This window comes from Cannabis sativa, chromosome 4 (assembly GCF_029168945.1).
Source record: "Cannabis sativa cultivar Pink pepper isolate KNU-18-1 chromosome 4, ASM2916894v1, whole genome shotgun sequence".
In the NCBI taxonomy this organism is placed as follows: Eukaryota; Viridiplantae; Streptophyta; class Magnoliopsida; order Rosales; family Cannabaceae; genus Cannabis; species Cannabis sativa.
Genome location: NC_083604.1, coordinates 13159894 through 13174876, shown reverse-complemented (window position 1 = coordinate 13174876; position 14983 = coordinate 13159894). Strand labels below are relative to the sequence as shown.

The window sequence follows — 14983 nt, the reverse complement described above, 5'->3', positions numbered from 1 at the left end:
GCCGAACGGGATTCAGGCCCGAAATGCAAATTGGATTAAATTATTTGGCATTTTAATGTTGGTGAATAATCTGAAATTAATTGGGTTTTAATTGTGCATGAAATGCCATTTTTGCTCTTGTATGTTAAAGTGAATGTTAATTGGCCCTAAGGGCATTTTGGTCATTTGACCTCTTTCTATTACATTTGGAAAAAAATGAATTTTATTAAGAAAAATCAAAGTAAATTCTGGGTTATTCCTCTTCTTCACCCGACCCCTCTCTCTCTCTTTAGCTCTTTGAATTTTCAAAATTTCTTTGGTGAATTGCTTGGGTTTAGCTTGAAATTGAAGTGAAAGTGTTGGTGATTCTTGTGCTAGCCCTTAAAGTGATTCTTGAGGTAGCTTTTATAACTCTAATTCCTTTTATGTTGCTGGTATTAATTGTTGAAAAAGCATGTTTGGATTTTGAATTTGCATGTTCTTGATGATGATGATGATAGGTTTCATGATAGAGGTTTCTTTGATTGGTTTAAGCATGTTATGCTTAGATCTTTAAGGTTGTGCTTGGTTGGGCTCTAGATGGAATTTTAGGGCAATTCTCTTGTGTTTAATTCTGGTTATTTCTTGTGATTGATTGCTGGAAATTAATTGAGAAACTTGGCTTTGAAGTTCTTGAGTATGAGCTTGATGTTTGCTTAGTTGAAGCATGAGTTATGTGATTATTTACAATCTGAATTCTTGGTTTAGTATGGGATTTTGATGCATGAAATAGGTTATTTTGACCCCTTAATAATTTCTAGCAACCCTATTTGATGACTTGAGAGTTTGGTTATGAATTGGGGTGATTTGGTTGAGTTTTGGGCATGAAAATCGTTGCTGGTTTTTGAGTTTTCTGGGTTTTGAACCCAGGTGCCGCGGCATGGTATTTAGCATGCCGCGACGCGCCCATTTCTTTCTGGGCAGACCCTTTTTGCAAACTTCTATTGGCCATAACTTTGTGATCCGGACTCCGATTTGGGAGTTCTATATACCGTTGGAAAGCTCTTTTCAAGCTCTATCTGAATATGTGAATTTTAAATGCCATGTGAATATTTTATGAAAATGAAATCAGGGGTTAACCCTATTTGTGAAATCCCGGATTGTGTGACTAGGATTACCGGCACCTGATCAGGAGCACCCGGTGATTTGGAATCTCTAGCATTGCAGGACATCAGGTAAGACAGTGATTAGCACGTAGAGTATGCGCAGTGGCGCTTATATTGTGAATGATATGCATGAAAGTTTAGTAACCGGGATTACGGTTATTACCCTAACATGAGCGGTTTAATAGCCTAGGGTTATTATCCTAGTGATATATGTTGTATAAATACTATGCCATGTTGGATAAATGTATATATTGAGATTATGCATTATGCGCTTAAGGCATAATTAAGCTAGACTCGGTAAGTTGGTACCTTGAGTTAATTTTAATGCGGTCTAGGGTTATTACCCTAGAATATTAAGAATCCAGTGAAAGCATGAGTTAGGGTTAACATTCTTAGTAAATGTTATCTGAGTATATAGAAGTGTATTATATGAGTGAGTACTTGTTTATAAGTTAGGGTTATTACCCTAAAATTATATATGTTGTAGTAAATGTTGAATACACGCATGTATGTTATAAGTTATGTGAATGAGACATAACTAGGTTAGACCTGGTATATATCACCAGGATAAACCATTGAAAGAACGTAATGTATGGATTACGTATATATATAAGAATAGGGTTATGCGAGCAAGGCATAACCAGGTTAGGCTCGGTAAGCAAAACCGAGGTAAACCCTACTAAGGCCTTATCGTATATAGACGTGTGAGAGCAACACGTAGGTCTACGCCACGTAGACATAAATAGGCATGTGAGCGTAACATGCAGGTCTACAGTAGATAGACTAATGGTGCAGTGGCACCATCAGTTATGTGTTATACATATTAAGATTAAGGGTTATGCGTTCAAGGCATAATCAAGTTGGACTCGGTAATCAGAACCGAGATGAACTATTCTAGGGCCTTATTGTAACTAGACGTGTGAGAGCAACACGTAGGTCTACGCCACGTAGATATAAAGAGATGTGTGAGCGCAACACATACAGTTCACGCCACGTAGACATAAATAGGCATGTGAGTGTGATACGGGTCCGTGACACACAGACATATATAAATGGCATCATTGTTTAAACAGTATGATGAGCATATTATTATTGTTATGTTATATACTGTCTTGCTGGGCTTGGCTCAACGTGTGCTCACTGCAGGCAGGAAAGGGTAAGACATTAGCTGATCAACCATGAGTTTCAGGAGCTGGGCGAGGAATGTACATGTTCATGCCACTTCAGACCAAGCGGGTTATGGGTCTAACAGTTTTGACTTTTGTATTCTATTTTGCCGCTTAGGTCGGCTAGAAAGAAAGGACTTGTAATAAGTTTGTAAATATTTTTGGGATCCCAATGGTTTAAAAGTTTAAAAGTATTACAAGTTTTATTTTCATTCCGATTAATTTAAAAGTTTAAATTCTGCGCTATTTTTGATTAGTAATCCCGAATTAGGGGATTAGGATTCCATAAGCATTTTGGGTAGCGTGCCTAATTCTTTAGGGCGTTACATAATCTCTCATTCAAACTAAATAAAAATATTAATTAATTTGATTGGATGTAGGATGTATTTTTTATATAGATTAAATATAACAATATATATAGATATTTATTGGTTTAATTTGAGTTTATTCAATATTTTAAACTTAGTATTTTTTGGATTGGATCGGATCCATCCAATATTTTAGGTCCAATATATATTAGATTGGATCCATCCAATCCAAGAAAAAAAATTAAATTTTAATATTAATTTTTATATATACATATATATTTTACTTATAACAATATAAAATCTAATTACTCATTCAAACTAAATGAAAATAATAATTAATTCTAATTAATTTTTTTATGGGGTTAGAATTATAAGGAGTTCATTCCTTAATTAATTTTAATGTTGTAATCGTGTTTATGTGTTGAAGCTAATTTAGTTTTTCCATTAGTCTTGTCTTTTGGCATGATTCTTTAGTCTTGTCTTTTGACATGGTTTTTTAGTCTTTTTCTTTTAGTTTTTTCTAGTTGGAGTCTTATCTTTTGGCATGAATTGTGTAGCTCAGAATCATCATGGTGCTATGGTAGAAGCATTCAAGAAGGGGAAGAGTGGATGTGTTCAACTCGAAATTGTTGAGATAATAGGCATTAAAGAAGCATTGAGTTGGATTGCAACTCATTCGTGGGATAGAGTCATGTTGAAAACAGATAGCTTGGTGTGTGTCCAAGCGATTCAGGGCGGTATTTTATGCCTTCATAATTTGTGTTTTCTAAAACGATCTGCAAATAAGTTAGCTCATTGCTTGGCAAGAGACTCTTGTTTCTCTACAGGTCATGTGCTTCAGTTGGGGGACTGTTCCTCTGAAGTGCATTCTATTGTTTTGAACGAATTTATTAATTAATAGATCTTATGATTTTTATTCAAAAAAAAAATATTAATTAATTTGATTGGATGTAGGATGTATTAATTTTTAGACACCCCATCCAATATCCGATCCGATTCAATTGGATATTCAAAAATAAAAACCAACTCGATCACAATTGAATATCTAATATTTGGCTGTCGATTGTCGTTAGATTGAATGATTTATGCTAACTCCTAGCAGGCAAGTTGGGGTTAACCCATTAGTAGGTACTCAATTTGTTAATTTATACTGGTGTATATGTATTTTCGCATGTTTAGTTTCATTCTCAATCATAAAAAATGGATATCATCAGGGAGCTAGTTTCTATTTAAGTTGCAATGTATAGGGGCCACTGCTTATGTCGAAAATGGTTTGAGTCTTCTTGTGTAAGTTTGTTGCCAATTCAAAAGAACCATTGTCTCCTTATTTCAACTGAAATTCAAAGAGTTATCAGCAATTTTCTAACTGTCACCCTCATTCTGTTTGCTGAACTTATTGCATCTTCAAAAATTGGTACACTGCTTATGCTTACCAAAATTTTAACCACTTTAGTCATACTTTATCATAGTTTGCTTGCCGACTTTGGCCACTATACCAGTCTGGATTGGTTTTTACCAAGCTCTTTGCAATGTAGCGAATGAGTTACCACCTATTTTTAAGTGATGTTGATGTACTTGTTATTTAAATGTTGAAATTCCAACTTGGCTAAATTTTTGCATTCCATTATTTTATTAGGAAGTGTTGAAGGAAGGTTTCTTTTGGATTCCATCATTGGGTGGCTCTATAACAATAGTTGCTAGACAGAGTGGATCTGACATTTCTTGGCTTATTCTATTTGTGGTAATAAAATTATGCTTTGCGAAGATGAGACTCTTTTTTCCACAATAATCCCAGAATCATATTATTGTCTAGGGAGAAAGTGATTATAGAAACACAATAGACAAAGTATATGTGGGTAACTTTGCTGTTGATGATGATATGTTACAATGCTTGTTTGTTTTTAATAATGATAGCACTGTAATCTATAAGTGTTAGGAAATTAATCTTTTGTCATGGTTTCTTATATTATTGTTTCCCTCGACAAATTTGATCCCCCTTTTTGTTTTAGGAATACTTTCTGGAAGTTTCCCGAAATTTGACAAAGCAATTTCTTTTTCTATTCTTTTTTGAAACCCCATTGCTTTTTTTAAAATTTTTATGGAAGCATTCTTAGTACATAAATAAATGCAACCCTTTAAGTCGTGTAGTACATAAATAAGTAGTACATATTTATTCTCAACAATTTATTTAATGTACTGGTAATTGTGTGCCAAATACTGTCCTATATATATATATAAAACTTAGCTCTATTTATTAATAATTTTAAACCTTAACAGTTTCTTTTTGAGTACCATGAATCTGAAATTCATAATGAATGCTCTTTGGACCATTTGAACTTAAAATAGATCTATTTGGGTCCATGAAAACTTTAGTTGTATATGGAACTAAGTACTTGGTTTTACTTTCTAAACATGTGGTTGGAACTTCAAATCACATGTGTCCTGAATTTCTTGCCGACATTCCTTATTGCTTTCAATCTGATATTTGGTGTTTAAGTATGTGCCTTGTGCAGTGTGTATGTGACATACCTGCAGATTTTTCTTTTTGGTTAAAATAGTTCTCTTCTGACCAGGGTGTTGTATGTATGAGATGTCTATATTTAAAGCTTTTGTAAGTTCTTCTTAATTATTGTCTATATTTTTTTGGTAAAAGGTATTTGCATTTTAATTATGAAGCATCCCATATTGAAAGACCAGAACTGTTCAGTTAGTTCAGTAAAGTTTCATAATGCGCCTACCTCTTCCTTTGTGGAAACAACCACTACAAATGTTTCTTAACAAGTTATTTTATCTTATATCTAAAATTTTCATATTGATTTCAATTAGGATATGGCGGGAATCACTCCTCTATTGGTAAATGCTGCCTAATTAAGAAGCATAAATAAATGCAACATAAATAAGTGTTGCCTTATTGAGTTCAGTTTGTATCTACTGTCAGAGTTGCCTTTCGGTAGCTTATTCTTTCCCTTGACTGATAACACAAATATAAATTTTATTAGTTACTCAATTATTGCTTTGAAATTTCGGCTATAATTATAGATTTATTAATTTCATATGTTCAAACTGTGGTTTTGACAATGGTCATGCTGTTGTTGATGTTCTGCTATGCCTTGTCATGGTTCATAGCTATTTTTAGTAAAAAATTACACTTGTGAATCATGGTCTAAGGTTCTTGTCAGATAGTCTGTTACATAAAGTGATGTAAACTGAACTCTTAAAAAAAATCTAGATTTAATGGAGATTAATACATGAAGTCTCTTTTGTTTATATTTTTAAGTAGTATGTATGTATACAATCAATACTATAATTATTACTCTTCATAACATATGTAAATATGCAAGTATAGGCCCTCTTTACTTTTTTTTGGTGAATAAATTCTTCTTGGTCGTGTCTTTGGGTTATTAAGTTTGACTATAAGTTTTGGTATACCAAGAAACATGTTAAGTCCTATGGTCCCATGATATGGTTCTAATAGTGGCCTTTATCAATTTTATTTTCCAGTTTTCTTTGCTAGGAGAATCTGGTTCCATTGAGAGAGCTCTTTATGAGTTGCACAAGAAAGAGTCAAAAATAGTAAGTTTCAACTATTATATTTCTAATAAAAAGGCGTGTGAAGCTCCCTGTTTTCTCTCATGGCGAAGAAGAAACGGGTGGTTTCAAAGCCCACCAAGACCGTAGCTGTTGTAACAGAGAATGAGGTGCCTGATACGATGGAGAGAGTTGAGCCTGATCTCCGTTCGATCCAAACCGGAGAGGAAGAGCATCCTGTACTTGAGGTATTTCTTCACTTGTGAGAACCTGGAAGCCGATTTCGTCGATGAGAGTCCGGCTGCGAAGACTGACGTTTTGAAGCCAATGAGCTGGGCCAAGGAAGCTGAGAGAGATGATTTTAACGCCAAAGCTAGGGATGTATGGAGTAAATTCAAAGCCAATCAAGTTCGTACTCCATCTACCCGACTTGATTTTACTGAACCTATGAAAATAGGGGATCAAATTGTTGCTAAGCTAGATTTGGATGAGGTTGAATCTGAGGCTTTGTTGTGGAAAAATTCAATTGTTTGCATTGTGTTAGGGGCTAATCCTCCTTTCAGGGTTTTTGAAGGGTTTATCAAGAGGATTTGGGGGAACTTGGGAATTGAGAAGATAGCTAGGATGAATTCGAGATTCACACTGGTGAGTTTCAGGGATGAAGAAACTAGGGATCTTATTCTTGAAACTGGGGTTATTCACTTTGATAAGAAACCAGTGATTCTAAGACCTTGGACAACCGATATGGATACAGCGAAAATGGTGAAATCAGTCCCAGTTTGGGTGCGTTTGAATGGACTTGGGTTACAATACTGGGGGAAAACAGCCTAATTGCTCTTGTGAGTACCATAGGCAAACCTATAATGGTGGATAAGGTTACTCAAAGTAGAACTATGATAAAATATGCTAGAGTTTTAGTTGACATTGCGATTTCTGATTGTCCTCCTAAAACAATAGCCTATGTTAATGAAAGAAAGCAGCTGGCGGAACAAACGGTTGAGTATGAATGGCTACCAACTAAGTGTGGGGCTTGTGATCTTTTGGGGCATATCACAGCGAACTGTAATAAAGAAAAGGCGCCAGTGGCATGGAGAAAAAAGGGGGTGCTAGAGCAGAAAAATAAAACTAAGGGTACTGAGAAGACTATTACTAGTGATGAGATCACTAAACCAGTTGAAGAAAAAAGATTTGATACCAGAACTAAAGCTGATCTTGGGGAAGAAGAGAGTTTGAAGCGGTCTGAAGAAGTAACTGAAGGTTTAATTTGGATTACTCCTCGACAGAGAAGTACTAAACAAGCAGCTACTGCTGAACCAGAAGCGATTACAAGGAATGGATATGAGGTTCTAACCGAATCTATGGATGGGGGATTGGTTACAAATACCTTTGAAAGTCCATGGAAGTCTGCAATATAATGGGATGTAATGTAAGGGGTTTGAATAAGAGGGAAAATAGATTGGTGTTAGATGTTTGTAGAGAAAATAAAGTTGGGCTTGGTGCCCTCCTTGAAACAAAAATAAAGCATGAAAATGTGAAGGATGTTATTGCCTCTAGCTTTCCAAACTGGGATTTCTATTCCAGTTCAACTATAAGCAACAGAATAATATTGATATGGCAATCGAAGTTTGTTTGTGTTGAAGTCCTGATAGAGGATGTCCAATTCATCCATTGTAAGGTCAAAGGGATAGGGTTAATGGAGGAGTTCTTTTTTACTACTGTTTACGGTAGTAATGTGTTGCTGGAGAGGAGGAATCTTTTTGAACAGTTGGCTGGTCATGGTTTATTAAATAAGCCTTGGTTAATTCTTGGGGACTTCAACGCCATGTTTGGCTTTCAGGATAGAGAGGGTGGCAAGCAAATTTTGGCGAAAGACATTGAAGATGCTCAAACTTGGCTCTCCCAAGGTCAAGTGGAGGAGTTAAAAGGATCTGGTTCATATTTTACTTGGTCTAACAAGCATGACATGGGCTCTAGAGTTTATTCCAAGCTTGATAGAGTCTTTATTAATGAAGATTGGTTGGATCAATTTCCAAACACTGAAGCGTGCTTCAAATGGGACTACATTTCGGATCATAGTTATTGCATTGTCAAGAGCAATAGAATTGGTAATGTGGAAGTAAAATCTTTCAGGTATTGTAACCATTGGACTCTTCATAGTAATTTCCGTGAGACTGTTTTAAGTTGCTGGAACAGAGGGAATGGTGCTAAAACCGTGGGAGATGTGGGTAGAAAGTTACTTAGACTAAAGCATGTGTTAAAGAAATTTAACAGGGAGGAAGTCGGGGATATAGTGCATCTTTATCATCAAAGCAAAGCCCAGTTTATCTCGGCTCAGGAGAACCTGGAAAAAGACCCTAGCAACAGCATCCTGCATCAGATTGAAAAGAGTAAAGGTTTAGAGTACGCTGCAGCTATAAAATAGTATTTCTGCCTTCTTCGTCAACAGAGTAAAATAACTTGGCTGCAAAATCGGGAAGACAATACTAGATACTTCCACTCGATTATGAAGAAAAGGAAGTTGGAGAATCGAATGACAACTGTTGAATTGAATGGTCGTCTGGTAGATGATTACACCCAAGTAGTGGAGCATTTCCTGAACCATTTCAAAAAAAAAAATTATGGGAAGGAAAAGCTCTGCTACTAGGAGACTTGATAACCAAGTTTTAGTCCAGGGGCCGATCCTTTCGTTGGAACAACATGCTAGTCTAGTTAGACCTTTTAATGAGAAAGATGTGAGGAAGGCTTTGTTTGGGATTCATTCAAATAAAAGCCCTGGTCATGATGGGTTTGGTTCAAGTTTTTTCAAAAGCCTTTGGAAAGATATTGGGAAAGAGGTGTCCACAGCGATCCTTAATTTCTTTGAGGAAGGGGTATTGCCAATTTCAATGAAGGATGTTGTCATCACTCTAATCCTGAAGACTCTTGATCCCAAGGAAGCTAGTGACTTTCGCCCAATTGCTTGTTGCAATACTTTGTATAAGTGCATCTCGAAAATGATTTATGCAAGGTTGTCAGAAGTTCTCCCCTGTCTTGTGAGTAATAATCAGGGTGCTTTTGTTAAAAACAGGCTGCTAGCTCATAATATAATGATTTTCCAAGATCTGCTCAAAGGCCATACCAGGAAAAATGTCTCTGCTCGTTGTATTATGAAGATCGACTTGAGTAAGGCGTATGATACCGTAGACTGGCAATTTGTAGAAGACCTCCTCAATGGTTTGTGATTTCCTATGCGGTTTATTCATTGGCTACTTACTTGCTTAAGGGGTACTACTTACTTTCTGTTGCTTAATGGAAGAATTCAAGGCTCTTTCAAAGGTGAAAAGGGGCTTCGCCAAGGAGACCCCTTATCTCCTCTTGTGTTTGTTTTGATAATAGAATATCTGTCTAGATTGCTCTCTTTTTATTCTAGCAAAAAGACTTTTGGCTTTCATCCTCTTTGCAAGAATATGAGATTAACTAACCTCTGCTTTGCTGATGATCTAATTATTTTCTGTAAAGGGAATTTAAAATCAGTTGAGTTAGTTAATGTTGCTTTTCTAGAGTTCTGTCAAGCCACAGGTCTTGCTTCCAACAAGAAGAAATCCCATGCTTACTTTGGGGGAGTTAAAGAGGAGGTAAAGAGCAAGATCTTGGAGCTGATTCAAATGGAGGAGGGGACTTTCCCGCTTAAGTATTTGGGGGTAGTCCTCAGGCCGACTAAGTGGAAGGCTTCAGATTGTGGAGTGATTTTGGATAAGCTTAGTTTGAAGCTAAGCGGATGGGCGAGTAGAAATCTTTCCTTTGCAGGTCGAGCTCAACTTATTCACTCGGTTCTACTTAGAATTCGAAACTTTTGGATGAGCCTCTTCATTCTCCCCAAAAAAAGTTGTTGATGCTCTTGACAAGAAGTGTCGTGACTTCCTTTGGGGAATGAACGGCAATAGAAGCAAGCTCCACATCCCCTCTTAGGAGAAAGTTTGTCTTCCCAAACAATTCGGTGGCATTAGTTTTAGAGAAGGTAAGAAGTGGAATTCGGCCATGATTGCTAAACATGTTTGGGCGATTTCGAGCAAGCAAGACAACCTCTGGGTTAAGTGGATCAATTCCATTTACTTAAAGGATGAGGATTTTTGGTCTATTTCAGCGAATCATGACTTCAGTTGGTATTTTAAAAAGATATTGAAGATAAGGAAGATGACCAACAATGTCATGTTAAACCAGGCGGCTAAGGGGAGTAAATTCAAAGTGAGTAAGTTCTATGTTGATCTTATTGGGGTTGCTAAGTCTTCTTATGCTACTTCTATTTGGCGTAAGTTCATTGTTCCTAAACATAGATTCATTTTTTGGCAAATAATCAACGAGCAACTGCTCACCCGTGATCTTTTGGGCAAATTTCTGCCCATTACTTCAGCTCTTTGTGTTGTTTGTGAGGATACAATGGAGTCCCATAATCACTTGTTCATAGATTGCATCTTTACCAAGAAGGTAATTGCTTGTGTTGAAAGCTAGGCTGGTTTTCTAAGATGGTCGAATTGTTTCAGCGAGCTGCAATAGAGGTGTTTCCCAGCCAAACCAGATTTAGCAGAGCAGGTTTTGAATACAGTCTTTGCAGCCACTCTTTATCACATTTGGAGAAACAGAAATGACTGCTTGTTTAATGTTGTGTGTTTGTCAGCTTCTTGTCTTAGTATAGGTATAAAAAATGTGGTTAAGACTAGAATTATTGGCTTTCATTGTACCAGTTCTAAGAAGAAAGATAGATATGTTTTAAATGTTGTAAATAGCTGGTAGGTTTTTGGAGTTGGTTGGCTGCTGCCGCCAGCTTTTGTCTTTGTATTTGGTTGGTTCTTTTGAATAAAAAGTCTCCTTTGTTCAGAAAAAAAAAAAAAACTATTATATTTCTTGAGCATGCATATCTCAAGTGCTTACCATTTATTCATATGTCTTTCAAGGTTGAAAATTGATAACAAGGACAATGATGAATTGAAAGCATTGTGTTCTATAAGATTTACTATTAAGAAAAAGAGGTAAAGGTCACATGTACATGTGTGACCTCCTCTCAAATATTCAAGTCTCGCTAAAAAAACACAATTGACATATGTTTTTCTTCGTATATGATTTGCATATTAAGTAGTTGGGGATTAGTTTCTTCTTCCTACTTGTGAAAGCTTCATCTTAGTTATGTATCTTAGTTTTCCCCATGTTATTTAAATATTCTTTTTTATATTATTATAAGATTTATGATACAACGATTTTGCATTGTACGGATGAGTACAAGGAGGGATAGTATAGATGTTCATTAATTTGATGGGAATTTTCTTAGATTCTGAGCATAATATAGAGTAACACTTGTGATTGGACATGTTTTCAAGTCCTTGCTTGTCATTTACTATTTAAAAGGGAGAGAAAAAACGTCTTATTTAAATGGTATGCAGAGCTTTTAGATTAAATTATATTCTTTAGATTAGTATTCTCAAATTTTACAATCCTAATACTATTTTTCATTATACTTTGTTTGTCTAGTAATGATTTGAGTGCGTAATAAATCATATGTTTTATTAGCACAGGCTGAAGGTACATACACATAAATAAATGACTAATTTGTAATTTTTCCCCTCGAACTATGACACTTGCTAAATCGTACTTCCTGAACTATTTTTAACGTAAAAAATTCCCCTCGAACTATTGACAATGCTTAATTTATGATATTCTGTCTTGTTCCATTCATTTTAATAACGAAGTGATGACGTGGGTGCCATTAGGCAGTCCACGTCATTTTTTTTTAATATTTTGTTCAGAATTCTTACGGTTTTCAAACCCAATTCCTCCACCACCCACCACCCACATGAATCATGATACACACCAGACCCCCACCCAGCCACACGAGACGCACCACCCAGCCTCACGACCCCTAGCCAGCCACACGCAGGGCCGTCTCAAATATTTTGGAGACCCTGTTCTAATTTAAAAAAGTAGGCCTCTAATAAAAAAAATTATAATTTATAAATAATATTTTTAAATATCATCATATTATGAAAATATATTTTACATAATTAAGCACAAAAAAAATTTAAACAATTTTATTAAAATTGTTGTTATTTCTAATAAAACTTCAAGCTAATATTAAATATTATGGAAAAAAAATTAAAATAAATTAAGGAAAAACCTTTTTTTTTTATTTGGCATAACACATTAGTGGAAGATTGTATTAAAAAAAATTCTAACAAGTCATAATGGGCCTTTTTAATTTGTGGGCCCTGTGCATTAGCACTTGTTGCACAGCTAAATGGCCGGCCCTGGACACACGAGACGCACACCCCCACCCACCACTGGTTCTGGATCCGATGAGACGCACCAGCCGGTCACCCACTCCGACGAGAAGCTCCAATCTGATTGTCATCGGTTTCTGCTTCTTTGTTTCGCTTTTTTTCACTCCTCTTCTTTCTAGTGTCCCTTCATGGGCCATAGGGCCTTCACTAGTCATGGTTGGTGTGATGATGATGAAGGTGGGAAGGACATAGATTGGAGCAACATGAAAGAGGCAATTCCTGCTTTTATGACAATACTACTGATGCCACTTACATATTCAATATCAAATGGTATCATTGCTGGGATTGGGCTTCATATTGCTCTTAACATTTATGATTATTTTGTTGGGTTGAGTAAGTGGTTGATGATAATGAGAAAAGTATTTGTGAAAGAGCATAATCAAGTGTCTGCTACAATTGTTGCAGACCCAACAATTGAAATCATCTGAATGTATAGAACTTTCAAGGTGTGGTGGGAATTGGGAAATCTAGAAAGACTCATTTTTAGATTTGTAGACATTAGTTGATCTATTAGCAATTGGTGTATAAGGGAATCTTTCAAATTTTAGTGCTAACTTTGTATAGACATTGGTAGTGAATCAAAATGTGTAGTTGCTTTCATCAGTACTTATTTTGTAGTTTTGTCTGAGATAGGCATCTGTGAGAATATAACTGTTGTACCTTTGTTTTTAATACAAATAGATGTAAGATAAGGACAAAGCTTATATGAGATAATAAAAATTGGAGAAATTCAAGATCATAATAACTCAAAATTTCAATGTTGTTGGCCATAAATTTCTTAATTAGCAGATAATCTCATTTCGTTTCATTCTAAAACCAAAGCATTCACATAAAAGATGCACCAACCGATTCTGTAATCCTAAACGAGACGCTCCATAAAGATAATGGCACAGTTGGGTCTTCTCCTTCGGCACCACCAGTCACAATTAGATTCTACCATGTCGGAGTGGGTGACCGGCTGGTGCGTCTCGTCGGAGTGGGTGACCGGCTGGTGCATCTCGTCGGATCCAGAACCGGTGGTGGGTGGGGTTGTGCGTCTCGTGTGGCTGGGTGGGGGTCGTGAGGCTTGGTGGTGTGTCTCGTGTGGCTGAGTGGGGGTCTGGTGTGTATCGTGTGGGTGGTGGGTGGTGGAGGAATTGGGTTTGAAAACCCTAAGAAATTTGAACAAAATATTAAAAAAAAAATTACATGTGTAAAATGACGTGGACTGCCTAATGGTAGCCACGTCATCACTCTGTTACTAAAATGAACGGAACAAGACAGAATACCATAAATTAAGCATTGTCAATAGTTCGAGGGGAATTTTTAACATCAAAAATAGTTCAGGGGGCACGATTTAGTAACTATCATAGTTCGGCGAAAAAATTATAAATTAGCCTAAATAAATTGATAAAAAAAGGCTAATTAGTAATTTTTCTCCCTAAACTTTGACATGTACTAAATCGTGCCCCTTGAACTTTTTTCGCCGTTAAAAATTCCCCTCGAACTATTGAGATTGTTAAATTTAAGGACTTTTGTCTAATTTTAGTAAAAAATTCTAACATGAATGAAAGATCAAGGGGCATGATTTAGTACATATCAAAATTTGAGAGGCATGATTTGGTAGATATCAAAGTCTGGGGAGCATGGTTTAGTACATAAACAATTACTGAAACAGTAAAATTGAATGAAATTAGACAAAAGTCCTTAAATTTAACAATCTCAATAGGTCGAGAGGAATTTTTAACGGCCAAAAAAGTTCAGGGGGCACGATTTACTACATGTCAAAGTTTAGGGGGAAAAATTACTAATTATGTATTGCAGTGAAAGGGACAGCGTGCATGTGTTAGTCATTGAATGTGAAAAAAACTTATGGTTGATTAGCAGATTGTCTTGACCTTTAAGCTCCCAAATTTTGAAATTAAATGTCTCAGCTACTGATGGGGATTCCAACAAGGTATCAGTGTTGTCTCCAAAGTATGTCTTTTTCTTACAGCTTCATATTATCTAACAAGCGATGGTAAATTCATGTATTGGTTAAACTATCTTTTTTTATATTACAATTTTCATTTTGTATGTTTTTCCAGTAATAATTATTGGTAGCTTTGTTTGTCAATCTAGTGTAGATTTTTCACCAAAATATCAAGACTGGAATTTGACCGATCTTCTTGATCTTTTTTGAAGCTCCAATTGTTTTTTTTTTTTACATTAAGAATGAATCAAATCCTAAGGTAATTTTGTTGATGTTTGCTTCTATTCCATTTTATATGTTTTTCCTTTATAATTTCTTTCTCTTATTTTATTAAGCAATTGAGAAAGGTAGAATTAGAACTGGGAGGAAATGATCCTTATAGTTTTGAGGGAAAATCTATATTCTAAGCAATTATAATCTACTGAAGAAGTAAACGAGTTGCACAAACATTTTTTTCTCACTTCCTACTTAATTGGATTACTAATAAATGTACATGTGTTCCTCGCTGTTGTGTAACGTTTTCGTTTCAAGCTTTCATTGGACCTTCACACTCATAGAATGATGGCTCTTAAAGATGGGTACGCTGTTGGAAATATTT

General features: G+C 35.8%; 1 protein-coding gene and 1 long non-coding RNA gene across 2 annotated transcripts; both read left to right on the top strand.

Moving 5' to 3' along the window:
• On the top strand, window positions 1–2512 carry LOC133036456 (uncharacterized). Its single transcript, XR_009687095.1, has 3 exons — window positions 1–377; window positions 1131–1193; window positions 2275–2512. It is a non-coding gene; the product is annotated as an uncharacterized LOC133036456 (long non-coding RNA).
• A 5028-nt stretch (window positions 2513–7540) lies between these two features.
• Window positions 7541–8548, top strand: LOC115704373 (uncharacterized). Its single transcript, XM_061113537.1, has one exon. It carries the CDS (start codon window positions 7541–7543, stop codon window positions 8546–8548), a length of 1008 nt encoding a protein of 335 aa, XP_060969520.1.
• Window positions 8549–14983: the final 6435 nt, after the last annotated feature.